The 27576-nt window shown below is 39.8% G+C and overlaps 1 protein-coding gene and 1 long non-coding RNA gene across 3 annotated transcripts in view; one reads left to right on the top strand and one right to left on the bottom strand.

The window, feature by feature from the left end:
• Positions 1-27576, bottom strand: part of Arhgef28 (Rho guanine nucleotide exchange factor 28) — a 222749-nt gene that overhangs the window by 96613 nt on the left and 98560 nt on the right. Inside the window, exon 1 of one of the 2 annotated variants that reach the window (XM_042690840.1) lies at positions 16634-16876. The exons of the other annotated variant lie outside the window; for it this stretch is intronic. Coding sequence (XP_042546774.1) covers positions 16634-16718 — 85 coding nt within the window. The 5' untranslated portion in view covers positions 16719-16876. Of the gene's footprint in view, positions 1-16633; positions 16877-27576 lie in introns of those variants that run through there. 2 annotated transcript variants of the gene reach the window in all.
• Positions 13509-27576, top strand: part of LOC122117175 — a 20713-nt gene continuing 6645 nt past the window's right edge. Inside the window, exons 1-2 of the long non-coding RNA XR_006149104.1 lie at positions 13509-13591; positions 16608-16696. This is a non-coding gene — a long non-coding RNA (uncharacterized LOC122117175). The remainder of the gene's footprint in view (positions 13592-16607; positions 16697-27576) is intronic.

The following is a 27576-nucleotide window of genomic DNA, read 5'->3' as shown; positions in this document are numbered from 1 at the left end:
AGAGCGACACTTTTTGGTTTAATTATGGAAGTAGGTCTTGTTTGCTTCTCTGTCTTGCTGGGCTCCAACTAGAGGAAGGCTGCTCAAAGATGAGTCCCAAACTGTATTTGCAGGGATCAAAGAGTTGAAGGTAATAAAATATATTCAAGCCATAGGCCTTGTTTCCTATCACTAGTGTGTTTACCAAATCTCCAGACACCCTCACTGAGTTCCCTTACTCATAAAAGCAGATTATCATCATTACACTCTCGACATAGTGTGGTTATGAAGATGAAGCAAGTTCATACATGTAAAGTTAGGTGACATTCAAAGTTAGGTAACTGCTCAGTACACATTATTTATCACTATTATTATTATGTTCATTAGTATTATAAATAATGATCTTTAACCATATCCAGTGTATAAGGTTATTAATACTAATCATAGTGTTGTATTGCTAATAGACTATCAAATCAATATCTGTACATGGATTAATAGGGGAGATTCAATGTTACAGCCACAGCAAATGTCATCCTTACAGCCTCCTAATGCTTGAGAATAAAAGGAACAATGCTGCCACAACGTAATTAGAAATAGAACATGTATGTGACTCACAACTGTATCCTAGTCATTTGGAAGGCTGAGATTTGGAAGATTGAGGATCAAGACCAACCTAGACCAAAAGCTCATGAGACATCATCGCAACCAACAAAAAGTTGGGTATGGTCACACTCATCTATGTCCTCAGGCGAGAACTATAAATAGGGGGATCGCTGTCCTATCTGGGCATAAATGTGAGTCCTTATTTGAAAAAAAAAAAAAAAAGCAGCATTAAGGGCCCGGTATACCGGTATATGTGACTGAAGCGGTAGAGCAAGATGAGGCTTTGAGTTCATACTCCAGCGCTGATAAAAAAGGAAAAGGAAAAGAAAAATAAGTCTTGCCTGTGACAGTGTATAAAATCTGTGAGCTTATGGGAGTACATTCGGAAATGAGACACTTCCTAAGCCTTTACCATCACTCTACTAAATTCACCATGTGCCACAGATATAGCCACTCTCTCCAGATTGTCTCACTTCATCTGCTTTAGATTATTATTAAAGAGAGTCCTTCTCCCCACTGTAAACAGAGAGGCAGTATTCACATCAGAAGTAGATAGGGCACACTGCAAGCAATGCAAACAAGGCAATCAACTAAACTCTCACTATCGTTCTCTATCAAAGCAGGAAGTTGGGGAGGCCTGTCCTTTGTTCCAAAGGGAAAATTCTATGGGATATAAGATGTAAGGTTCAGAGATACTAACAGACTTTCTTCTTCAACCTAGTGGTAACCTAAAAGCAAAAACCCACCTGACTATGGGATTCAATGCAGTTCAGTGGTAGGTTGGCCCTGTCCACTCTGGGGAAGTTTACTTACTCTTTGGAAAGCTGCCCTAAACTCTATCCTAACCCTGTCACTCAGATGGTGGCTTCACCAAGACTGTAAATCTTGTTAGAGGAAGTGGGCATGACTTCACAGGAATATAATACTCCAAGGAAGAGGGAAAAGCTGTCTTCTCTCTAGTTCTATTACCTAAAGCCTACCTTGTAGATTCAGTCATTTGTTACAACTATTTACAAAATTGGCTATAGTTACTTATAAAATCTGAGTATCTGTCTACTTGTGAAAGGCTGCCTTAGGATAATATGATCCAGAAAACTGCCCAAACCAGAAAATGACACAGACAAATAAGACCACCACACCAGTTTATTTTCAACACTAGTCCCCATAAATGCAGGGCTTCAGATCAGCACAGTGAGACTGACTGTGAAAAGAAAATGAGTGTGCAAGAGTACTTTCAAATAAGCACAGTCACACACATTGAAGCAGCTCTTCTATTCCTGTCCATTCAAAGAAAAATTCTAGTGCTCTCATTTAAAACGAAAAAAAGACTGATGTTTTCAAGATTTTTAAGGACTATTATTATATTACTTCCATATGCAACTATTTTATTGGGACACTAAACAAAAAGTTATTAACCCCAAGAAATGTCCTTTGGATCCTTTTTCAGTAAACATACAAAAATAATTTGCGGCCAAGTACATGCTTGTAATCCCAGCTACTCAGGAGGTAGAGATCAGAAAAAACATGGTTCAAGGGCAGTGGTTAACAAATTAGCAAGACTCTAGTTTAACCAGGAAGCCCAGAAGCACAGTGGCCTGCCTATCATCCCAGCCAAATGGGAGGTAGAAGGTAGGAAGATAGAGGTCTGAGGTCACCTCCAGGTAAAATCTCTAGACCCTACCTGAATAAAGTAAAAAGGGCTAGGAGTAGATCAAGTGGTACAGCATCTGCCTAGCAAGTAAGTACAAGACCCAAGTTCAAACTCCAGTACCACCAATATAATGATGACCATGTGGATGATGATGATAAATAATAATAATAATAACAACAACAACAACAACAATAATGTAATTTTCAGCAAGGCATGGTGGACACCAGAGGTTGAGGCAGAAGTATTTTGAGTTTCAGGCCAGCCTGTACTATATAGTGAAACTTCATCTCAAAAAGAAATACAAAACAGCTAGGCACCAGTGGCTCATGCCTGTAATCCTAGCCACTCAGGAGGCTGAGATCTGAGAATCATGATACAAAATCAACCTTGGCAAGAAACTCCATGAGACTCTTATCTCCAATCAACTACTCAAAAAAGCCAGAAATGGTACTGTGGCTCAAGTAGTAGAGTGCTAGTGCTTTGAACAAAAGATGCTCAGGGACAGTGCCTGGGACCAGAGTTAAAGTCCCACAATATGCAAAACAAAAAAAAGAAAATAAACACAAAACAAAGTAATAATAATAACAGATTACAGTAAGAATACCAGCTATTTGTCTTTAATTAGTGCTATCATAAAAATAATTTTTCTTAGCAAAAGGGCAATTTTATTTTTTTTTCAAAAGGGCAATTTTATAGTTTCACTGACATAGTTAATTTCCAGCATTTGGTAATCTCATATTTCAAAGACAGCAGAAAGATATCTAAGACTCAATTCCCTTCTAAGCAGCTGCCAATTTCAGTGACAATAGATCAGGGGACAGGCCCTGAAGCCAGACTGCCCTAGGTACACATCTTTCCTCCACCATCTATGAGCTATGTGACCTCAAGAAGTTTCTCAGGCTGTGTCTCCATTTGCCGCTGGGTAAAATAAGGACAAGTTATGAGGATTCAATTAACTCGGTTAATATTTTAACTGAGGAGAACAGAATCTGACATACAGTAAGCACTATGCCAATGCTCATTGTTATTATTATAAAAGTAATGAGATGACAAAGTTTTGATACTTTTATGTAGTTTTGATTCCCTAAAGCAGTAACTGCACCTTTGGCTATAACTTTCTATGTCTAAAAACAAACCAAGGTTATTGGAATGTACCAAACATTCCACCAGCTACACAAAGGATATTTGAAATGGGATTCTTATTTCAGCTCTAACTCAGGTGAAGAAACTTTGCAAAGTCCATTCTGGACTTTGGTAACTAAGACACCTAGATGGTGAATGGGGAAAGAAGAGCCGCCAACCTGCCCGTAGGATTTTCCTTCCACCCCTCAGGAGGACCGGAGGGGTGAGAACTTCAGCCGAGTAAGCAAGGAGAGTCAGACAGACAGAAACAGTGCTTCTCAAGACAAAGGGCGAATTTCAGGAAGGACTGTGCTCTAACATGATGAGATGGCCTGAGGCCAGCTTCTCTGCCAGGGCCCTGGAGGATAAACAGTACCTCTGGAGAGATCTCCAGCTTCCCCTCCAATATTCCCACTGCTTGCAATCTGGCCCTGGTGACTCTCCAAGGCCCCCCCCCCCACCCCAATGCAGAGACTTCTTGCTGAAGCAAGACCAAATCTGAAGCTCCCACTGGAAGAAAGAGGTTGGTGATAGGATTGGGGGGTGGGGGGGGGGGAAGAGGAGAAAAGTGGGGGGAGGCTTCCCTTCTCTTTGAGGTTTATAATCACTACAAAGCTGGCAGGAAGCAATGTATTCACAGACCAGACTGGACTTCAGCAACCTGGTTTCTGATGTAATTGAACTCTCCCTTTAGAAGCCGAGGGCCTGGTAGCTTGAAGGGAAACAGGGCCTACTTGACTGGTTATGTAAGAGGCCCACACCCCGGCATAAACAAACCCCAACCCGCGAAGGCAGCTCTCTGCAAACCTGCTGCCCGCCTTGTCTGGCCCACGCTGGGTTCCAAGTTCTCACCTGTGCGAGTCAGGTAGAACCTCTCAGTCCAGAAACCTCTTCACCAGGGCTGGGAAGGTTGGCCTCACTCATCCATTCACTCATTCATTCGGTGCGCTTTGTTTTAAACCTTGAACTTTATGAGTGTACCAGCAGGATTTCCTGGGAATGACGAGCCATCACCAAAATGGGTAAGGCTTAGAGTTCCGTTCCCAGCACCCTGGTGGAACAGTGCCCGCCCATCAAGGTCAGCAGTGGCCTTCCTATGACAGGACTATGGGCAATTCTGCCCATAGTCTCTGTGACCCACAGCAACAGCTGCTACAAGGACACATTCCGTGTTTGCTCTGAGTTGCTCGGGCACACACTCTATGGTGTCCTCTCATCTTCTGGAGCTTTCCTTCACAGCCCCATGACTGGTAGGCTACATCGTTCCAGGGGCAATCTTCAACTTCCCATCTTTCAACTCATTCCCAGGGCCATCTGACATCAAAGTGTCACATACACCATGCAGTGCTCCAGTCCACATCTCTCTACTAAAGACAACCATCTTCTCCTCAGTATCTCCACAGAGCTGTCTAGAAGCCATACAGTCCAAAACAGGACGCTTTATTTCTCCTTCTACATCTACTGTCTTCTCAGTAAATGGTAACTATGGCTTCCCTTGGAGTTACCCTTGACTGTTCTCTTTTAACATTTAAACACATACAAACACACAAACACACACATACACATTAAGATTCTTTTCACCTCCACTGCCACAGCAGAGTTTATCCTAATAATGTCCAAACTGGTCTCTCTGGCTTCCACTCTTGGCTTTCTGTAGCCTACAATCCTTGTATAAAGGAAATTACCTCATGTCATGCATATAAAGTTTTCCAATGACTTCCGGGCTCATTCTGAGTAGAAGCCAAACTTACTAGAACCATCAGTGCTATCACTTAACCTTCCCCTCTTCTACCCTCTCTGAAGCCTCATGGCTATACTCCAGACACACTGGCCTCCTTGCAATCTTGTGCCTCAGGCCATCTGCAATGTGCTGCTTTCTCCACCTGTGCTGATCTTTCCCTAGATAGCCAGAAGCTTGGCTTCCTTGCCAACTTAAGGTTTCTTCACACATGTGCCTCTGTCAATGATCCATCACAGTAAGAGCCATTATATGTAAGATGGCAGCCATTCCATCCCTGCTGTATCTTCTCCTATACCAGCTGTCATGCCACTAACACATAGTCAACTGACACACAATAGAGACTCATGGGAAGAATGAGTAATATCTCCTTAAGAACAGAATTGTGCAACAGATACAACTAAGAGAACAGTCTCTTTCAATTTGTGATATTTCTCCAATTCTGTAGGTTTTCTTGGGCTTGGTCCAGCCATTCTTGCTCTGCTCCAGAGTGGAAGGGAATGGTATATTTCTTCTATCACTCATTCATTTCACCAAGTCATTCTTTTTACTGAGTATTTACCGATTTCTAGGTACTGTGTGCACCTGATCCAGCCCAGGCCCCTCAGCTTAAAGACTCTTAAACCAAACATCCTCAAAGTGCAGTCATTACTGAGTATTCCCCAGGAAGTCCCCTGACAAGTCTCTGCACAGGTCAACGCTTTCTATCTCACAGCCTTCTTCATCACCTCTATGTTTACCTGGTGCCTGCACCAGATAAATGATGACAAGAGAGCATCATTTTGCTCCTCTTCAGGAAAGTCGCTTCCTCATTCTGTCAGACCTACAGATTGGGCAGAATAACAGTTCCCAAGTATTTCCTGGATCTTGGTATCTACAGGCCAAGAATAATATCATTTAAACCTTTTATTTCAATTATCAGATTGGTAGCCTTTTGCTAAAGGAATAATGGGACAATTAGGCAGATTTATAAGATAAAGGCACTGAAGAAAAGATGAGAAGACAAGAGAATCCTAAGAGAGGAAGTAGAAGAAAAATATAAAATAGTGCAAACGCCAACAAATATGGGCCTCCTGTTCCTCACAGGGCAGAGGTATCATCCCAATTGGACTCATCAGTGTGCATTATGAGCCAGATGTTATGTATGACTTACCTATATGAACTTATTTCATCCCAACATAATCCTTGGGAGCTACATAATTCATCACCTCCACTGAACAAATACAGTGCCATTTAAATCACTTCCCAAGGTCATTCAACCAGTAATCACCAGCTGTACGTAGGCACCCTGCTAGGTGGTTCCAAGCACTTTAATAATTGGGGGTACAGAGTGTCTTATTTGGAAACAAAGAAAATGGTATTTGAGCAATGTTTGGTATTTTCCCATTAAGAAGTCTCATTAATGTGTTACAGTGTGTCTTGTACCTAGGTATGTTTATCTACTTCCTGGTGACTTGCTGCCAGGATATGACAGTGTGAGGGTTGCTTAGAAAACATTCATAAAACAGTAAGTATGTAATTTTCTCTTAGTTACTAGTACAACATTCAAAATACTCAGGAGAAAACACTGAAAAGAAAAACTAATATTACAACTGCTATCTCTATATGATAAAGTATATAGGTGGTTTTTATTTTCAACTTTTTGCTACCTGTAATCTCTAGGATCCTTAAGAATAACCATGTTTAGCAAGGCTCATGCCTGTAATCCTAGGCTGAGAGCTGAGGATCGCAAGACAGTCTGTGACACTCTTATCTCCAATGAACCACACAGTAAAAAAGCCAGAAGGAGCACTGTGGCTCAAGTGGTAGAGTGCTAGCCTTGAGCAAAAGAAGCTCAGGGACAGTGCCCAGGCCCAGGACTGGCAAAAAAAAAAAAAAAGAACCATGTTTACATCTAAACTAAAAAAAAAGCTGGGCATGTTGCCTCATGCCTGTAATCCTAGGTATTTGAGAAACTGATACCATGATCATCATGGGCCAGTCCAGGCAAACAAGTCTTCACAACCACATCTCAGTGGAAGAAACTAAGCATGATGGCACACACTTGTCACCTAAGAAAAAGACACCCTATCTCAAACTAACATGTTCAACAAGGACTGGATGTAAGACTCAGCAGTAGAGCTTCTGCCTAGCCAACAAGAAGTCTGGAACCACCAAAAATAAAAAAATAAAAATAAGAAAAAAACAATACCTTTAAAACATGCTGTTTTTTTAAATGCTGTGTGATTTCATATAAAAATTGATCTTTATCACCAAATTAATCATATGATAAACTTACATATAACATAGGTCCTCTTTATTAAAAGCTGAAAAGCAGGCATATATGTGTGTATGCATGAAACATATAAGTATATATTTGTAGATACACTATATATATACATACGAAATATGTACGTGCATACTTGTGTCTGTGTGTGAAAATAGAAATGTTTCCCTGAGTCTATTTAGTGTTGTTTTTAACCATCTGCCAACTATATTCTCCTTGATCTTTAATCACAAGGTAGTATAATATTCATTGTGAAAACAAGAAAGCTAAGAAAGGAAAGGCATGTAGCTCAGAGGCAGAGTACTTGCCTAGCATGCATGAAATCCTGAGTTCAATCCCCAGCACCACTAAAAGAAGAGGCATAAAAGAGAAGCTAGAAAGACTGATTGTCCCACACACCACTGAGTGAATTAACCAGGAGGTCAGCATCAGAAACCAAACCCATCTTTTGTCACTGTTGTATACTGTCTCTCAATTTAAAGGGACCTTTGCCAAATCATGAAATGTACAGAAAACCCTTTTCCCCTGTAATCCTAGCCTGATTCAGAAGAAAGAAAACACCTGCTGTCACAATAAGAGTGAACATTTCCAGAGGCAACTGGAATTTATCTCCTTGGCCATTCCTCCTTCAAGGTTCTCTGAGTTTTTTTCTGATATTAGTCTTGGCATAGAAAATCTCTTGGCTTCACTTTTCTGAGTTGGACCTGAGGTTACAGAAAGGATCCATCCAAATTCCAAAATTATCCTCAGCCCAGGAATTTCCTGTGGGTCCCATGTAAGCAAAGTTACTCTGTAGATTTTTGTTTGTACCAAGAAATGTTTGAGAGCAACCAGGAAACTTCTGTCAACCACACCAGAGCCTCTAACATCCATCCAAATGCCAAATGCCCCCTTGGCATTTACCTCACCTTCTGGGGATGCTACAGAGAACAGAACTCTGGGACAAGGCCATGCCTCCAGCCCCACCTTGTTCCAAAAAAGATGTTAAGGTCAGAAGTCAATGGATTCCAGAGGTGAGAGCCATCTCTTCAGCCTTCTCCCTGGAAACGATGTTGTTAATTCCTTCTCAAAAACAAGTACAATTTGGTTTTTCTACAAGCAAATCCTTTCTTCTGGTTTAAAAGACTTAGTTTCTCAAAACTACTGAAGAACCCAAACCCTTTCGCCTATAATAATGTCTGAAACCCACAGAGAAAAGGGGATGAAAGAAGAAAACTTAAGTGCTCTGAGGTCAATAACAATTTGCCCTAAATCTTTCAAACTACAGTAGTTCAAAGTAGCCTTACAGAGTACATGATTGTGCTCAAGAAAGATCTCGCAAGAGATATATCTTGTTTCTGCCATTGCTTCTCTCAGGCAATTGAATAAATAAAAAATCCTGAGATCTGTGTGCACTTATGTGTGATTAGATTTAATTAACAATTCCTTATTGATTCAAGAGCTAAAGAAAATTAGCTCATCTTAAGAAAAAATTGGCAAGTGAGGGATGGAAGGGAACAACACACACACACACACACACACACACACACACACACACACACACACACACACACACACACACACACACACACACACACACACACACACACACACACCAGGATAGACCAAAAGAACTCAAGTATGAAATGGCATATGAGAAGGATACTGTTAGGTCATCACAACAAGGAACAAGGTAGATAATTCAAATCCTTCTGTAGTGTCTCCTATGGAAATACACTGACGTGCAAAAATAATTTTGTTCAAAATCATAAGGAGCCTCAATTTCCCAGTGCTCATCTCTAGAGCCATATATTTATTTCATTGTAAAGGTGAAGTTCAGAGGGGTTGCAGTTACATAAGTCAGGTGCTGAGTACATTTCTTTTTGAACTCCCTCCCCATAGCCGTATATTTTTGTTTCCCAAATTCTGCCAAAGTTTACTGAGTTCAACCATATAAAAGGAACTCTGCTAACCAAAGAAAGAATTATCTTTGGAAATGTAAATTCTTTATGTGTCTTCAACAAGAACATTTTGAGTGAATGAATGAATAATGAAAGCCAAGTACTCTCTGGCATACTTCCCAATTGCTCCAGGTTTCTTATGGTTGAATTCCTGAATCCTTGTTCCATCATCATGAGTAACTCTGGACAGATGTGCATGAAAGAGAACTGGATATGGGATTTACTTGAATTCATCATCAGGATTTTCCCATTGTCAGGGATGATGGAGATCAGACAGATGAGACTAGTGGTTTCCCTGCCTGTGGAGAGTAGTATGAGACAGGGTGGGATCCATTCTGAGAATAGACTGTCGCTGTATCCATCAGAGGCTCTGAAGGAGATCACCTTGTAGGCTGTCCCCATTCCATCTTGAGGACAACCATCACTAAGCAGAGAGAGCAGAGCTGGGCAGCAGGGCTAGGGTCTGTCTGCTAAAGGCCTCAGAGAGGAGCAAGATATGGCCAAGTGGAGAATCTGTAAGTGGCCACGGAATGCACCATGGTACAAAGGAACAGACTCTATGACCAATATTTCTGAGAGTAGCATTAGGCCAGTGGCCAGGGGCATAGATCCCAAAGGTCTATAGTATGGGAGCTAGAGTGACGCAAAGTCAGGATAAGACCAGAAAGACAATCACTCAAGTCCTACCCAAAACCAGGGAGAAGATTTCAGTGGCAGACTTTGGTCACAGATGTCAGAAGACCCAGGAATAATTAACAACTATACTTCTAGAAAGAGCCTGGGCTAGTTACACCACAGTAGAGTTCTCATGAGGATCCAGAAGACACTTTGTAAATTCAAGAACCAGGCCCCTCCCACTACCCTCAACAGGAATTGGCAAAGAAGGTGGGTGGAGAACCGGGGAAGAAACCTGAAATGCTACTCAAAGTCACTAAGCAGTTACTGAAGATGACAACATTATTACATCTGACGCAGTTTGCTATATTAAGCTACAATATACTCTTTCCCCTCTCTGCCCTACTGCCTACAGGGTAGAACTTGCTTCATGCGGATAATAAAAATAAAGAGTAAATCACCTGATATTTACAGCATGTATTCTGTGATCTAGGCACTGGAAATGTGAAAAGGTATTGGTCAGCCTCTTCCTCCAAGGAATTCCTGCCTTCTGGTACAGATATCACTGGTAGTCATGATACAGAATGAGAAGGGCTACCATAAAAACACAACAGACAAGCCAGGCACAGCTACTCAGAAAGCTGAGATCTAAGGGTCAGTTCAAAGCCAGCTCAGGCAGGAAAGTCTGTGAGATTCTTATCTCCAGTTAAATATTAAAAAGCTGATGGTTGAGCTGTGGCTCAAGTGGCAGAGAACCAGCTTTGAGCTGAAAAGCTAAAGGACAACACCTAGGCCTGAGTTCAGGCCTCAGTACAGGCACACATGCAAAAAAGTTGGATGAATATTTGTACACGAGCCATGAGGGGTCTGTAGCTGCATTGTCTGGCCAGGCCTTGCTATGGGCCTGCTCTCCTTTGTTGACAAAGGAAGGTCTCCAAGCAGGATCTTCACTAAAAGCTAAAGAAATCTTACCAGGTGATGTCACCTTTAGGAAAATATTTCTCTTCCTTAATGATTTCTATATTGCCTCCTGTGGCAATTTCTGGGGGAATTCCCTGGGGGAATTTCTAATGACTACACCCACACATGCACTCACATATCCATCTCTTTTCAATGAAACTTCCTGAAAGGAAGAGAATTAATAAGTAAGCTCATTCCACACAAAAAAAAAATTATTAAATTGTATGAAAAGTCATCATACCTCTACATATTCACTATGTTCAAAGTTGTTTTTCAAATCAGATACCACACTTCATCTATTAAATAAGCTCTTTTGTTGGTGGTGGCGTAGGTCTTGAACTCAGAGCCTGGGCTCTGTCCCTGAGCATTTTTTGCTCAAGGCTAGGCCCTTACCACTTTGAGCCACAGCTCCACTTCCAGTTATCTGTGGCTAATTGGAGATAAGAGTCTCACTTTCCTAGCTGGGCTGCCTCTGACTTGCAATCCTCAGCTCTCAAGCTCCTGAGTAGCTAGGATTACAGGTGTGAGCCAAAGTGCTCAGCAAATGAGCTCATTTTATTTTATTTTATTTTATTTTTGGTCAGTCATGGGGCCTGAACTCTGGGCCTGGGTGCTGTCCCTGAGCTCTTCAGCTCTATCAAGGTTAGCGCTCTTATCACTTGAGTCACAGCGCCAATTCCAGTTTTTTCTGCTTATGAGGTGCTAAGGAATCGATCCCAGGACCTCATGCATGCAAGACAAGCACTCTACCACTGAGCCACTTTCCCAGCCCAAATGAGCCCATTTTAAAAAGCCCAAACAAACCACACATAGTGGCACACACCTGTAGTCCCAAATTTGAAAGAGTTCTTTCTGCTACCCCACTTCCTATTCAGAACTTTGCAAAAGCGAGAGAGAAGCCAGGTTACATACAACAGTTCCTACTGACCACACGGTAGCAGCTCATTGGAGTTTGTCATCCCCTACCTGTCTTGCTCCTAAGAAAGTGTGGAATGCACTAGGAAAAAGTTTCTCTCAAGTCCAGGGTTTTATCTAGGCTTAGATGAACTCCCTACTGCCTCTGCCTCATTTCTCTTTTCCGAGTCTCCACTCCTTAACTAATAAGTGAAGAGAACAATTACATCTAATATGCAAGTCTTTTTAAAATAACACATGTGGAAAATAATTTATAAGACTTATTCAAAACTTTCCTTATTCTGCTGTGGTTTTCCATCCTTTGTGTTTCCTACTATAGCCTTTAAATAATTTTTAAACATTTTATATTAGTCTATTTACCACTAATACAATATGTAAACAAAGGAGGTATAGTTACCTTAAAGTTTTGAAAGCTCAAAATCAAAACTGCATAGCATGGGTTCTAAAGTATATGCAAAAGAAAGAACTCTCACACAAGACAAGAAGCCAGAGAATAGAGAAGAGCCATTTTGGCTCTTTTATGACACCCTCTTTTTAAAATATATTTTTTTATTGTAAAGATACTGTACAGAGGGGTTACAGTCACATGAGCAAGGCAATGAGTACATTTCTTATTGAGCATTGTTACCCCTTCCTTTGTTTTTCCCCTATCATCCCTTCTCTCCCCACCTCCCTTCCCCCCCTCCCGGAAGTTGTAAAGTTCATTTTCAGCATAGTGTCTTGTACATCTCATTGTTACAGTGGGTCAACCTGTATCCTTATTTCAGCATTTTGAACAACCCTCTTTTGATAACTAATCAGGGTCCCACAAGAACCACCTTAATCCTTTTCATGGGAAATGCCTAGAATGGTGGAATGACTTCCTGCTAGGCTCCACCTCTCCTTACCACCTCTTAATGTCACCACATTGTGTTTCACATTGGTGGAAACCCCCAAGAGCCTAACACAGGAACCCTGTCAGGATACACTTAAACCATATCCAAATCATAGCTCTCTCTAGGCCTCAGTCTCTTCATCTGTAAAACAGCTCACATTGATAATAGAGTTATTTCCTGAATCAGACATCATATCCACTACAGTTCAGCAAAATGAAGTCATTATAGATAGTAAAGTGTCAGATAATGCTAGTTATTGTCACTATCACTGCAGCAAACGGCTGCTCCCTGAGCTTTCCAAGGTTGTCAAGCTTTCTGCTCTGTTGCCTCCTTCGGCAATCACAAATTGGTTTTGTATCAGAAAAAGGAAAGGCGAGGGAAGGCGGGGAGGAAGCGCTTCACAGGTGCCATCACTAAAGAGGGAGGTGATATGAGCTAGAGTCAGCCAGAATGACTGAAAAACGGGAGATGCCGCCCAAGTGGGTGAAAAACACAAAGAAGAAAATATTTCAAAACTTCTTGAGACCTGCTGATGTCTGCTAAAATATGCATGTTTGTAGACTGAATGATAATTAAAGGAGACTGCAGTGAGGTCCAATCCCCATAGTTTTAATTAATCTTTAATCAATAAACAGTATACTCCTTGGTAGAATCTCCTGCTGAAAGCAATGAAACAAAAATCCAGGCATTCCTAGCGGCCTTAAAGCGGAACGATAGTGGATTCTGGAGACTCCAATCATTAACCACTGAGCTCCCAGAACGGCCTATCCAGGTGCTGCCCAGGGAATGACAAAGGGCAACTCCTGAGATGGCTTCTCCCCTGCCCCTAGGTCTCACCGCCAGCTTGGTTTCAAGGACATGATGTGCTGATCACTCCCAGAGGAAGTACTTCCAATGACATCCTCTCGCCTTTCTGACAGCATGAAGGTAAGACAGCACATGCTACATCATTTGAATTCTAATATGATTTGGAAGGTTTTCCTTTCATTACCAAACCCACTCTAACCTCATTCTCTAAATCTGCCAGTAATGTGCTGAAACTGGGTACATATTAAGGAATTGTGGGGAGGAAAAAAAACCAGGCAAGAGCACTAAAGAATTCTAACAAGGAGGGTCCAGAGAAGGAACTATTAATACAAAATAGAAGAGGTTATTTCTGACCAAAAACAAGACAGGTTTGCTGTAAAACTAGAAATCCCAAGCCTTCAACTTCTCCTTCAAGATTTCTCGGGTGTTTGGAACCTATAGCTTAGAATGATGTTCGTGATCATTAGAAGGAAGGAAGGAAGGAATCAGAGAGAAATTCAAGCCCACCTAGCTTGTGAAAACTGACGACAACTTGGGTACCATTCTCTAAGCAATAAAACCATATAATTCTTCAAAAAATGCCCACTAGGTTGTATACTCAAGTCTCTTGGTGTTTCTTCTACCTGACGGAGGTGGTATGTCGGGGTTCAGGGAGATGTAAGAGCCTTTCACCAGGGCACATCTGTCAGGGTCATTATTTCCCCTACCTCTGGACAGAAGGTGACACTCTAGAAATATTTGCTAAGCATGTGAATAATCTCCTCGCTTCACCTCTCTCAGCCCTGCTGTCTTCACCTGGAGGTGAAGGTGGTTGAGCCAGGTCATTTCTGCTGCCCTTTTGACTCTGAAGGCTTCAGGTTCTGGGACTCTGTCCAGCTCTCACTGCTTATCCCTGTCTTCACAACTGGGTTGCCACCATTTAACGGAGCATGGTCTAACAATCCTTTAGTCCCTGCTACCAACTTAATTTCAGTCCTCCTTTGCTTATTAGCCACAAAGAGTTAAGCATTTCTTTGTCCCAGGTACTTGCTTTCACTTGAATCAGGTTTAATTTATACATAGCTATGTGATGACTTTCTGCTGGAGCTCACACTGGCTGTGGTCCAAGTTTGGATTTAAAGCAAGAGTGTGATTAATGTGTTCCCTACCTCTCCACTGGACTCTCAAAATGCCTGCTCGCCTCCTAATAAGTGATCCTCCCTACCTCCATCCAGGTTCTTAGACTGCCTGGACTCCCAACAACATAGGCACCTAAGTAAGTTGACTGGACAGCATAAATACAAACATAAAGCAGACTACTCTCCTAAATGTAAAGGTAAAGCCAATTACTGCCCAAATGTAAGTAAGTGAGAATCAGCTCAGAGGCGTGGCAATGTCACAGAATGATTTACTCCTCCAACACTTCTCGATGTCCAACTAGCAATATGTGCTCAGAAGTGTTCAGGACTAATGCATCTCCTCTCCCAGGAGTTAACTTGAATTTTTTTTTCTATTTGGGAATAACTGTAGATTTACAGGAAAGCTGGAAAAAAAATAAAAAGAACACCACAAAGAACACTGCGAACCTTCTACCCAGACTGGCCTCTTATTAACATTTCACTCCGCTTTCTTTTAGAAATCAAGGTAACTCTAATCAGTGCACAATTCTGCTTTCTTATATGTATTTTTCCCAGAATCACTTAATGGTAACTTGTATATATCATGTCTCTTTAATATATGACTGTATCTCCTAAAGATATATGGGCTTCTTTGATTTTTTCCTCCTTCCTTACAATATCTATACAATTAATAAAATCCTATAAAAAGAGAAAGAACTTTTTTAAATGTATAAAATGTTAATTTTTAAACAGGGTAATAAGGAAACACCATGTTAACTACAAACTATGAAGTCCCCAGTAATGACATTTCAAGGATGGTGGAGGAGAAGCATGGTTTCAGTAGAGATTTCCTACTACCCTTGGACTACCAACTCATTCCTGGAATTAGCCTTGATCCCTGCCAAAGAAAGCAAGCAAACACCTGTATTTTAGTTCAGAATGAAGATCCTTGAAGCTAAGCAATCATATGGCAGTCATGCTAGCATTGCTTCTCCTCTGGGAACCATACAGAGTAAGTTCCTCTGCTCTGTAGAATAGGTTAGCCCCCGCCCCCACCAATGCTATAGAGATAAGCCACTTTCAGAAACCACTCTTCTCCTAGAAAGTACACAAAAACTTTCTCCTTGCATTAAAAGTAAGTCATTATACAAGTCCCCACATAAGACCTGATGTGAAGGGTTTTGGACCACCTTCCTTGTTTCCTTACAACCTCAAAATGGAGCAACTGCCACCTGCTGCTATGTGCTCAAACACCTGCTAAGACCATCCAAAGATGAAGCAGTAGCTTCTCTGGGCACTTCTACTCTACCAGAACACGGACCTGCCCCATGGTTCCCAAAACTCATACCTACACAAGAGCCCAGCAAGTAAGAAGGAATGAGCCATGAAACCCATTTCCATGATTAATCAAATGCTACACATAAACACCCCTTCTTTCTTTGGCTGCAAATGATTTTGCTTATTTAGCTATTAATTTTTAGTAAACTTTATCTGACTATATCCCCTGGTAATACGTAAGTTTTCTTATTGAAACTTTTTGTTCAAAATCTTTCTTTATAACAACTACAAAATCAACAAAATAGTATTTCTTAGGTCTATTTTTTTTTTCAATAAACACATGCTTGAAGAGTAAAGAAAGAAAAGAAAAGCATCAAACAAATGAATAGTTTTCCAGCCTCACTAAGTGTAGGTATGTTGAAATCAACAGCATTCTTTATTGTCAAGGTAACTCCAAGGTAACTCTGATTAAATGAATCCAAAATATTTACCTTGTACTAAACTCCCCCCCCCCCAAATGCCACCCAACTTCTTTAAAAAAAGAGAGAAAGAAAGTGAGAGAGAATGGCACCTAATAACACAAAGGTAGATTTTAAAGTGAAAGAAACATGGAGTCGATTTACCTCTGGAGTCCATAAATAAAGTATCTTTACAGGGAGCATTTTATAAAGACATGTAAAAACAGGAACTTCATTGAAAGCCAGGCTAACAAAGAAAGAAGGAAAGGTAAGAAAAAGAAGCTGTCCTGTTTGGCTCTGCAGGGAAAACAAAAAGCACGATGCTCTACCTTGCTTGGATGCCCTGCGCCGAATCTTCATTTTGGGAAAGGAAGGCCACGAGTAGTTAAAAGGTGAGTCGGAGTCAGAATCCATTGTTTTGTTTGGGTGAAATGATCAGATTAAGCAGAGGAGACTCAGGAAGAACTCGTGGCCCGCCAGGAGGCAAGCCTCCCCAGTGATGTCAAAGGAAGGAATGAGGCTGGATAAAATAGCTCCCAAACACGGGGAGGGAGAGGCAGTGTTTTGCTTCCTTCGGGCGTTCAGGCATGTAGACCAACAAGGAGGCTGTAAATATTAAAGCCAAACTAGGGAAGGAAAAAGGGGGAGCTGGGGGGAAGCTGGGGGCTTACTGATGCATCGCAGTCCAGTTGTTCAAAAGGTCATGGGGAGCAAATGAATCATTAACTCCCCTCTCCCTGTTGCTCGAAATGGAAATGAAGAAGGTTAGGTAGTTGGGAACTGAAAGGAGAGCTGCCTGTGATTGAAGAAAACCCTTCCAACACAGGCATTTGTTTGGCTAGGGATCTAAAGCATCATTTCTCAGAAAAGCCACCTCACATAGTGTGAGATAAAGACTGAGGTTTGCGTGTGCAGACAGCCAGAAAACTTGGTCCACAGGCAAACAAGGGCCAGCAGATTTGGTCAGCAGCGAGGGGTTGGGGAGCAAAGGGGAGAAGCAGGGAACTCTTTCCACAGCACTCTAGTGGTTCACACCATCAACCGCTTGGGAAGCTTTTCAGATGGAAAAACCAAAACAGCTTTGACGTTACAGTTAACAATCTAGTCTCCTGGGTCCTTTTAATCCTAAAGTGGTTGGATGCTTTGATAAGAGAATTCTATTCATCTTGTCAAATCTGTGCAGCCCTCTACTGTTGTTTTAAGCATGATTGGGGCCATCTCCTGAATTGTCATCAAGTTTGGCTGTCAATTGTAAGGATTTGGACAGTTTTATAGCTTTAATCTCAACTTTCAGTCCATCCCAATAGAGCTAGTGACTAAAACTGGCACAAACCAACAGTTCTTGCAGCCTCCCTGAACATGTGCTCAGTGATTAGCATTCAGTAGAAGCTCAGCACTGCCTCCCCATAAATCAAGGCACTGCTCAGTCTCACTTCTCCACTTGTACAGGCACAGATGCATGTGACCCAAATAAAATCAAGCTCAGCAGCCAAAGTCTGCATAGGAAAAAAATAAAAGTATATTGTACAAAGACCTCTTTAAAATATTTCTTTCAGTAGCAGAAAGATATATAGCAAGATGTGATGTGTTTTGTTTCCTGAGGCTGTGTGATGCACATATAAACAGAACATCGCAAACAATATAAGCATCTATTCAACCCCTCGGATTTGGAAACTGACAGTGTGTATCTTCATTAACATTCATCTCTTTACTTCAATTATTTCTCAAATTGTTGGCACTATTATGCCAGGCAATGCAAGAAATAGCTACACAGCCTTCTCTGTGGTAGCTGATTCTGTCTGATTGGGTAGGGGCAAATAAGGCACACAGGCAGAAGGGGAGAAAGGGAGAGATCACTTGAATTCAAATCAAATTTACATAAATCATGATTGTGATTTTATATGGTTACATAATGATACAAGAACAAAATACATCTAGAATGTATTAAATGAATATATTAAATGAAAACAAATGCTTTATACCTAATTACCTTATATTTAAAGACTAATTACAAATTTCCTTAATCCACTGGGTACAAGTGTAAAGATAAATTATTCTCAACTTCATATCAGGTAAAAGAATTTTAATCCATATTTCTCTTTGTGTGGGTGTGGGGGAGGTGTGCTCACGCGCGTGCGCACGTAGGTGAGCACAGGTGCCAGTCCTTGAACTCAGGGTCTGGGCACCGTCCCTGAGCTTTTGTGCTCACATCTAGTGCTATGCTACTTTAACCCACAGCACCATGTCCAGCTTTATGGTAATTAATTGGAGATAAGAGTCTTACAGATTTTCCTGCCTGCACTGGCTTTGAACCATGATCTTCAGAGCTCAGCCTCTTGAGTAGCTAGGATTATAGGTGTGAGCCACCAATGCACAGCTCCAAATTGTAGTTTGAGGCCAGCCCAGGCAGAAAAGTCCCCATAACTCTTTTTACAATTAACCACTCAAAAACTGGAAGTGGTGTTGTAGCTCAAGTGGTAGTAGAGTACTAGCCTTGAGACCAAAGAGGCTCAAGGACAGGTTCAAGCCCCACAACTGATCAAAAACAAATCTTATAAGGGGTGTGTGCCAGTTCTAGCGCTAGAACTCAGGCCTTGGGTACTGTCCCTGAGATTTTGTGCATTCTACCACTTGAGACACAGCTCCACTTCTGCTATTGGAGATACAAATCTCACAGACTTTCCTGCCTAGGCTGGCTTCAAGCCATGATCCTCAGATCTCAGCTTCCTGAATAGCTAGGATTACTGGCTTGAATCACCAGCGTCCAGCTCTTGTGAGTTTTTACATTCAGTATATTTGAAAACTAGTATATTGCCTGAGAAACTGCAGACATTTGCTGAAGGATGAGTAATTCACACCAGTTGTGACCATCTGTAGAATAAGAACCTTGATGTGAGAACAGTTGCAGTTTTACTATCTGCTGATTACGAACACACATCTAAAAACAACAAAAAGCCATATTAACTCTCTCAAAATGTTTAAAAAAAAAAAAGCTTACAGTTTTATCATTATAATACCTAGATTTTTAAAATCACAGTATCTATGAGTAAAAAACAAAAACATAAAGCTACCCTTTGCCCTCTGAGGCTCAGGCACTGGGCTATGCACTGGTCCACAGCACCATGGCTGCTTCTCAACTATCTACAGACCAAAGAAAGGGATCTACCCTCACAGAGAGACAACTCCAATTAAGATGCTGGAACAGGATATTGTTATCTTTCTACAGCTCTACTGCCCAAGAATCCTTAGAGATGCAAATGTTCCAAGGCACTTAGACAGAATCCAGTCCTCATCCTGAATTGCTAGGGGTGATTTTCGAAAGTTCTTGTTTCACTAATGGCCTAAAGGATGCCACACTAAGAAGGAGACATAGTCTTAATTATCATTACAAGTAGAACATACACTATGAGAATTTCAGGTAGAACACACTAATGAGAAACTAATGAGAAATGTGAGAAAGTCACATCAGAGACTCTGATGGTGAAGACAGAAGAGTGTGGGGTAGAATTTCTCAGACAGCATCCCAGGAAGAATGTTCAATAAAATGCAAATAACCACATTCCTGCACTGAGCCTGATGAATCAAGATCTCTGAGGGTGGTCCAGGCACTAACAATGAACACCACCCCACTGCAGGCAATTCTGACACTCCATGAAGATTTAAAGTCACTAACCCAGGAAAAAGATAAACCCAGTAAACAAGTTACCATAGCAAGCTGCTCTCCCTTTACCAATAATGATAGATCAGAAGAACAACAGAGAGAAATCAAAGAACTTGTTAAAAAGCATTTGTTAGTTGAGATGTCAGATTAACTCATGTTCACCTGATTGTCCCAAAACAGTCTTTGTTCACCCCTTAAATAACAATTATTGATAATAAAATTCTTCCAACAATAAAACTATTCAACCAATGCATATGAAAATATCTCTGATGTCAAGAGCATCCCAATGTCCTTACTTGCTTCACTATTAACCAATATTTTGAAAGAATGGAATGATAGTATGACCAGCCATGCACCGTTAACAGCTAAAGTGAAGTAGAAAGTATTTGTGCAGCCTATCTCATTTTCTTGCTCACTAGCAGACTTTATCCTAATTGTTTCCAAAGTAATTGAGAATAAATTTTCTATTTCATCAATATAATTACATTTACATAAATTCAGGATGCTATTTACATCTCATTAATATTCAATGGATACATTTCTTTGCTTTGTCTCACTGGCTGATTGCAATTACAGTTGGCAGAACTTAATGACAACTCTCCAGGCCACCTTGCCACCCATTAGCACACAACCATTCCAGTATAAGAATATGAATGACTCTCCAGCAGATACTTTATCTTACTGTGTCTCCTTTAATTAGAAAATGCTTTAGTTAGGAAAACCACCTTCATAAGGTTATTATTATTCAGAATAGACCCTCTGTCTTGAAGTTTCATCTTTCTGCAAAGCACATAGAGAATGCTTCCCTCCATCTTCTACATGTCACTTGCCTTTCTCTTCAAAGGAATATTGAGATTTAGATTTGAAGTATAATATTTCCAGAATATTTTTATCCCCTTATGGGACCCCAAATGCTTTCATTAAATATTTTTTATTGTTACTATAAAGGTGATATACAGATATACAGGGGTTACAGCTTAAGTTAAGCAATAAGCACATTTCTGTTTGGACAACACCACCCTTCCCTGGCTCTCTCCCAGTTTTTCCTTCCCTTATCCACCTACAAGTTATATAGTTCATTTTCACCATAGTGTCTAGTATCACTGCTACATTGGATCACCCTTTGTCCCCATTTCTGTGCCCTCTCTTACCCTCCCAAAGACAGATAAATGAACAAACAAGACAAAAATAAAATTTAAAAAAACTCTAGTTTCCATTTCCTAGTTTCATTTTGATAAATATTATTGTATATGATCAGAGGTGCTGCACCTTTGTGATTTTGCCCTAAGTACCCTCCTTTGGTCTCACTGTATATGAATGCCTAGAGGTCTGTCATGTCCAGTTGTATTTTAGATCTAGCTTCTACATATGAGAGAAAACATGCACCATTTGTCTCTCTGAACTTGATTTATCTCAATTTCCCCAAATTCCTTTATTTACATTTTATTGTACAGGTGATGTACAGAGGGGTTACAATTACATTAAGTCAGATAATGTATACATTTCTTTTTGAACAATCTTACCCCCTCCCTCATTTTCTCCCAGTTTTTCCCCTCCTGACTCCTCTCCCTCCAAAGTTATAATATTCATTTCCAAAATAGTGACTAGTGAGTACCACTGTTGTATTGGTTCACCCTTTGTCCCACTATTTCTGTGATTCCCCTTCCCTTCCCCAAATCAGATAAACTTATATACAATACAAAGTGTACAGAAATAAAAAATAGTGACATCAGGGAATAAACCAAAGGAAAAAAGAAAGAAAGAAAAAAGTAATTGTTAACAGTACAATTTTTAAAAATTGCAAACAGTATAATTTTAAAAATACAAAAGTTTCTTGTTTCCATTTCGATTAGCATAATTTTATATGGTCATATGCACATAGCTATTGAGCTACTGTGATCCTCTCCTAAGAATATCCTAGACATGCAGCCTGTATTTCTTTGGGTCAGGCTTATTTCACTTATTATAATTTTTTCCAAGTCTTTTCATTTCCTTACAAATAGGGCAATGTCATTCTTTCTGATGGAGGCATAGAATTCCATTGTGTATATTTTTTGATCCATTCATCCACTGAGAGGCATCTGGGTTGATTCCATATCTTAGCTTTGGTAAATAATGTTCAATGAACATGGTTGTGCTGGTGGCTTTAGTGTGGGCTGGTTTGTAATCTTGGGTAAATGCCCAGGAATGGGAGTGCTGGGACATGAGAAAGCTCTATGTTTAGTTTTTTGAGGAACCTCCATACAGCTTTGCAGAGTGGTAGAACCATTCCAACCACAGTGTTGTAGCATTCCTTTTTGACCACAACCCTGCTAGCATCTGTTATTGTTAGTTTTCTTGATAATAGCCATTCTAACTGGGATGGAGTGGAATCCTAAAGTTGTTTTGATTTGCATTACTTTTATGGCCAGAGATGTTGAACATTTCTTCATGTGTCTATTGGTCATTCTTGTTTCTTCTTCAGAGAAGTCTCTCTTTAAGTCTTTAGCCCACTTATTAATGGGGTTATTATTTCTTTGAGGATTTGTTTGGGGAAGTTAATTTTTTGAACTCTAAGTATATTTTAGATACGTGGCCCTTGCCTGATGCCTGAGTAGTAAAACTTTTCTCCCATTCTACGAGCTTTCTATTTATCTTGGTAGCTATGTTCTTTGCCCTGCACACACTCTGCAGTTTAATGCAATCCCATTTATCCAGCCTTTCTTTGCCGTATTGTGTTTCTGGATCTTTATTTGGGAAGTTTCGACCTGTGTCAAGGAGCCCCAGTGTTGCACCTATCCTTCCCTGTAATATTTTCAGAGTATCTGGTCTTACATTGAGGCTTTGATCCATTTGGAATTGATTCTAGTACAGAGTAATATATAAGGATCTAACTTCAGTTTTCTGAATGTGTATTCTGCCAATTCTACCAGTATCATTTGTTGAAGAGGCTGTCTTTCTTCCATCCTGTGCTTTTAGCTAATCTTTATCAAAGATTAGGTGGCTATTGGTCCGTGGGTTCATTTCTGGGTCTTTGATTCTAGTCCATTAGTCCTCAGGCCTGTTCTTTTGCCAGTACCAAGCTGTTTTTATTACTAAGGCTTTGTAATTTGAAGTTTTTAAGTTGAAATTTGAAGTTTGGTATTGATAGTCTTCCAGCACTGTTCTTCCTGCTAAGGATTGTTTCTGCTATTTGGGGTCTTCTATTATTCCATATGAATTTGGGGACTGTTTCTTTTATATCACTGAAGAATGCTGTTGGCATATTGATGGGTATTGCATTGAATTTGTAGAGAGCTTTGGGCAGTACTACCATTTTCACAATGTTAATCCTCCCAATCCAGGAGCATGGGAGGTTTTTCCACTTCCTTAAATCTGCTTTAATATCCTTTTTCGGGTTTTTAAAGTTTTCATCATAAAGGTCCTTCGTGTTTTTGGTTAATCCTAGATATTTTAATGTTTTAGGCTATTACAAAAGGAGTTGCTTTCCTGATTTCAACCTTGCTGTTCTAATTGGACCCCAAATTCTTTAAGGGTAAAAATTGTGTCTTACTCACACTTTTAAGGATCCCATGCTAGAAAGTAAAATTGTGAGTTTTGGAGACATATGTCAAGCAGCTCTCCCACTTATTAGTATCCCTAACCAAGTCAGAACCTTGTCACATATGAAATAAGATCATAGGTTGGGAGAGATGGGGGAGAACAATGAAAAGGGTGACATTGATCAAGATGCGTTATATTGAAATGCCTTTGTACAACTAAAGACAATTTTTAAAAAATTAAATGGGACCATAAAAGGATCTATACTTCAGGAGGTGATTGTAATGTTTGAATCAGAGTATGAAAATAAATTACTTAAGAGAAAGTTTCAATATTATTTTAAATATGAAATTGAATTAAGTTTAATATTAATATTAAATATAAAGTACAGAAAAGCTTGAGGTGTACAGCTTCCTACATTGTATTTTTCTACACATATTCGCTAAAGCATTCATAGATTCACCTCAAGAGTAACAGTTTGATTTTCAAAACTGTAACAGGATTATATGCAAGGAAGTTCCAAGAAAATTATACCAAGAAAGAAAGAAGGTGGAAGAAGAAGCCAAGATGATATAATGATATGAATTATGGACACCTGGATATGAGGAACCCAGGTGGTAGGAGAAGCCAAGGTAAAGGCCACAAGTGTCCACAGAGGAAGGGCAGAGGGATAGGCAGGAAAGTATTTCTCAGTGTAGGAGGAATTCATGGGTTTAGGGACAGCACTATCTTAAATTATACTTTAGGTTTTGATTGATCCTCTCCAACTCAAGTTTTCCAAAATCTTTCAATAATTTGCTTTACATATCCTAGATACTTTGTAGAGTTTTATTAATTTTACAGTTTTAAAGTTTATCAACTTGAAAGTTCAAACTAATGGTCTGTACACTTTCATATATAAGTCACTTCTCATATAAGTAAGTTAATAAGTTAAAAATGAACATTTAACTTACAGATAACCTAACCATGTGATGTCAAATTAGCAAAAAGTTCAAATAATTGATTTTATATCAACTCTACACTTTCAATTCCATGTTTTCATAGTTCTGAACCTAAAATTTCTATAAAACGGGATGGATAATCCTGGCTTTAAGGAAGGTGGGCTTGCCCTATAACAAATGGGATGCTTTTCCTTGTAGGGCTTCTCAAATGGCAACCAAAAAAAACACATAGATATCTTAACCTACGTGTACACACATTCCTCAGAATGTTCTATGTGAATATATATTAATTAAGCTTTAGTACATACTGATATGCCAATTCTAAGCTAGTGTTGAAACCATGGGAAAATCTTAAAAAGCCCTTTTGCCCTACCTGCTTTACACTACTTCTTTTATCATCAATTTTAGAAGTTAAGCAATAGATGGTAACACCTCTGACATAGTGGTCAGAATGTTAATGGTTGCCAAGCTGCTTTTCAAGAACTTGGAGAGCATTCAAACCTGCTGGAACCAATGACTCTTCCTTTAGGGCTGTACAAGAATAGAAAGGGTGACCATCTGACATCAAAGTCCTAAACAATGCTGTCCTTAGGTCACACTCATGTATCCTGAGGGCATGTGTCCTATGAAGAGACAAACTGTGACTACACAAGCACCACAGGCCACTGATTATATCACTTTATCCAGTCACCTTTCCTCACGCTTCAGAACATCTGTTTCTCTAAGGATAAATACCTCTAAATCCTGTTCTCTGAGAGGCAGATTTGAACCATAGGACTGCCCAATTGTCACATGCAAATTCTTTCATGGGCAGTCTCCTTAGCACAATTTGTTGCTTCAGTGACTGGCATACTACACAACAGACAAAATGGCCTTGTTCAGTAATATTACTGTATGGATGCTTCTATCTCTCTTCCTGCTTATCTTTAACCCACAGCCAAACAAGGAAAACCCTAGCCTCTACTGTCCATAACAATCAGTATTTAATTCATATTTAATTCTTCGGTTCCAGAATACCTATGGAATGGTGTCAGAATCATGAACCTGTGTTCTTGTGAGGAAAAAAAACTTTATTCACCACAGATCAGTTTTTCTGAACATTATTTAAGATTCCTCTTTATAAACATCACTCATTTTCAAAGTTATTTAGGTCTGTACCTCATCCTCCAAATAATTGTCCTTAATAAGTTCACTTATACGTTTTTAATGTAGTTAATGATTGGTCAAATTCTTTCATTCCACACTGAGATCATTCAACCTCATTTTTAAAAATTTTCTACATTCAGGTTTATGCTATGTGCTAAAGAGTTCTATGGATTTTAACAATCAAGCTGCCATGTATCCTCACTGACAAATCATAAAGAATACCTTCATTGTGCTATAAATACACACACACACACACACACACACACACACACACACACACACACACACACACACACACCAGTGAGAATGTATTACAAGGATACAGGAGACAATTAAAAGTTTCTGGCTATTAAAGCTTGGATGCTTTCACAACAAAGTAGTACTCGATTATTAGTAGTATTAGATTATTACTCAAAGTATAAAATAAGATGGCTTCAAACTACAATGTCAGTCTCCTGAGTAGCTAGGATTATAGGCATGAGCCACCAGTACCAACCTAGATTTGGGGGCTTGTTTGTTAAATCTTTGAGCAAACAATAAGCAGAATATCAGATTCATAATTATACCAGACAAGCTTCATGGCCTCCCACAAAGCTTTAGTTTCTTCATGCAGTCTTTCTTTCTTTCAACCTATGGGATAAAAGTTGTCATTTTCTCTTCCATAAGAACACTTCCAATGATCGCATTTTTAATGTAGCTTTCACATTTCACAAAGAAAATTTCCCCCAATGTAGCATGTGAAAGGAAGAACACTTTTGATAAAGGAACCACACTGAGTTCCTAGCACACCGCAGAATTCCAGTAAGTCAGCAGTTTTCCTCCCCAAACAATTTCTGAAACCTCAACAACCCCAAGAAGACTTCCTTGATGTGAACAAAAGAAAAAAAATCTGAGTCTAAATTTATAAAAATCACGTTTCAATCTCAATTGTCTTCTTAAAGTTTTTCTCTATTCCTAGCCTCTTAACTTAAAATATATATATATATATATATATATATATATATATATATATATCAAGTGAAATAAGCCAGACCCAACAAAACATAGGCTTCATGGTTTCCCTCATTTGTAATAACTAGACTATGTCTAGGATAGTTCTAGCAGAGGATCACATTAGCTCAATAGCTATGTACATATGACCATATAAAATGATGCTAATCGAAATGAACTCCAAGATATGGAAACAAGAGGAAACAAGAGGGGTTGTTTTTTTTTGGGGGGGGGGTAGTGTACTGTTTACAGTTATTTCTTTGTTCTTTCATTTTTTTTCCTATGTTTTATCCCTTGTTGTCACCCAAAAAGAAAAAGAATCCACAGAAGCATCTATAACTTTAGGGGCAGGGAAGGGGGGGAGAGGGGGAGGGGAAGAGATCTGCCAAAACTTTAGGTTTGAAAACTTACTTTTCAGAAAATTAAATGCTCTTTGTTAAGGTTCTCTCTCCCTCCCCTTTCTCCTTCCTGGTCAGGTTTCAAGTAAAGTTCCTAATATTTCAACATAGGTAGATATGTGCTGTTAAATAGGGGCAGCTTCCACATACATTGGCCGGGGCCCTGGCTCCTAGGGTTTCCATATTAAAGATCTTGTTTGGAATCATCTCAAAGCTAACACAGGTGACTTAAAAGTATAATATTATAAGCATTCATCCTTCTTCAGCATTAACTTCCAAACTATTACATTAAAATAAGAAGAAATGGGAAAGCAACCTAATTAGTTCTACTTATCTGGTTGTTTGCCAAACAAGTTCTATTGGCTGCATTGCTTCCACCCAGCTACTCCTTGGCTTCAAGGCCTGGACTTCTGCCAGGATTCCAGTCTTGGAGATCTTGAAAACATATTTTAGACTACTATTCCCAATGTTCAGCTTTACAACTGTTCCTTTGGATCCTCCAATCACTTCTTACCTGTTTCCCTCTGCTAATATTCCTCCTAAACGTTCCACATTGGGTTTTCTTTCTCCTCTTTGGTTATGAAGGTTTATGCCTCCCAGGTTGAGGAATCCCAACC

The sequence above is a fragment of the Dipodomys spectabilis genome, unplaced genomic scaffold, assembly GCF_019054845.1.
Source record: "Dipodomys spectabilis isolate Male_0828 unplaced genomic scaffold, ASM1905484v1 ptg000140l, whole genome shotgun sequence".
Lineage (NCBI taxonomy): Eukaryota > Metazoa > Chordata > Mammalia > Rodentia > Heteromyidae > Dipodomys > Dipodomys spectabilis.
This window is presented reverse-complemented; position numbering and strand designations above follow the sequence as displayed.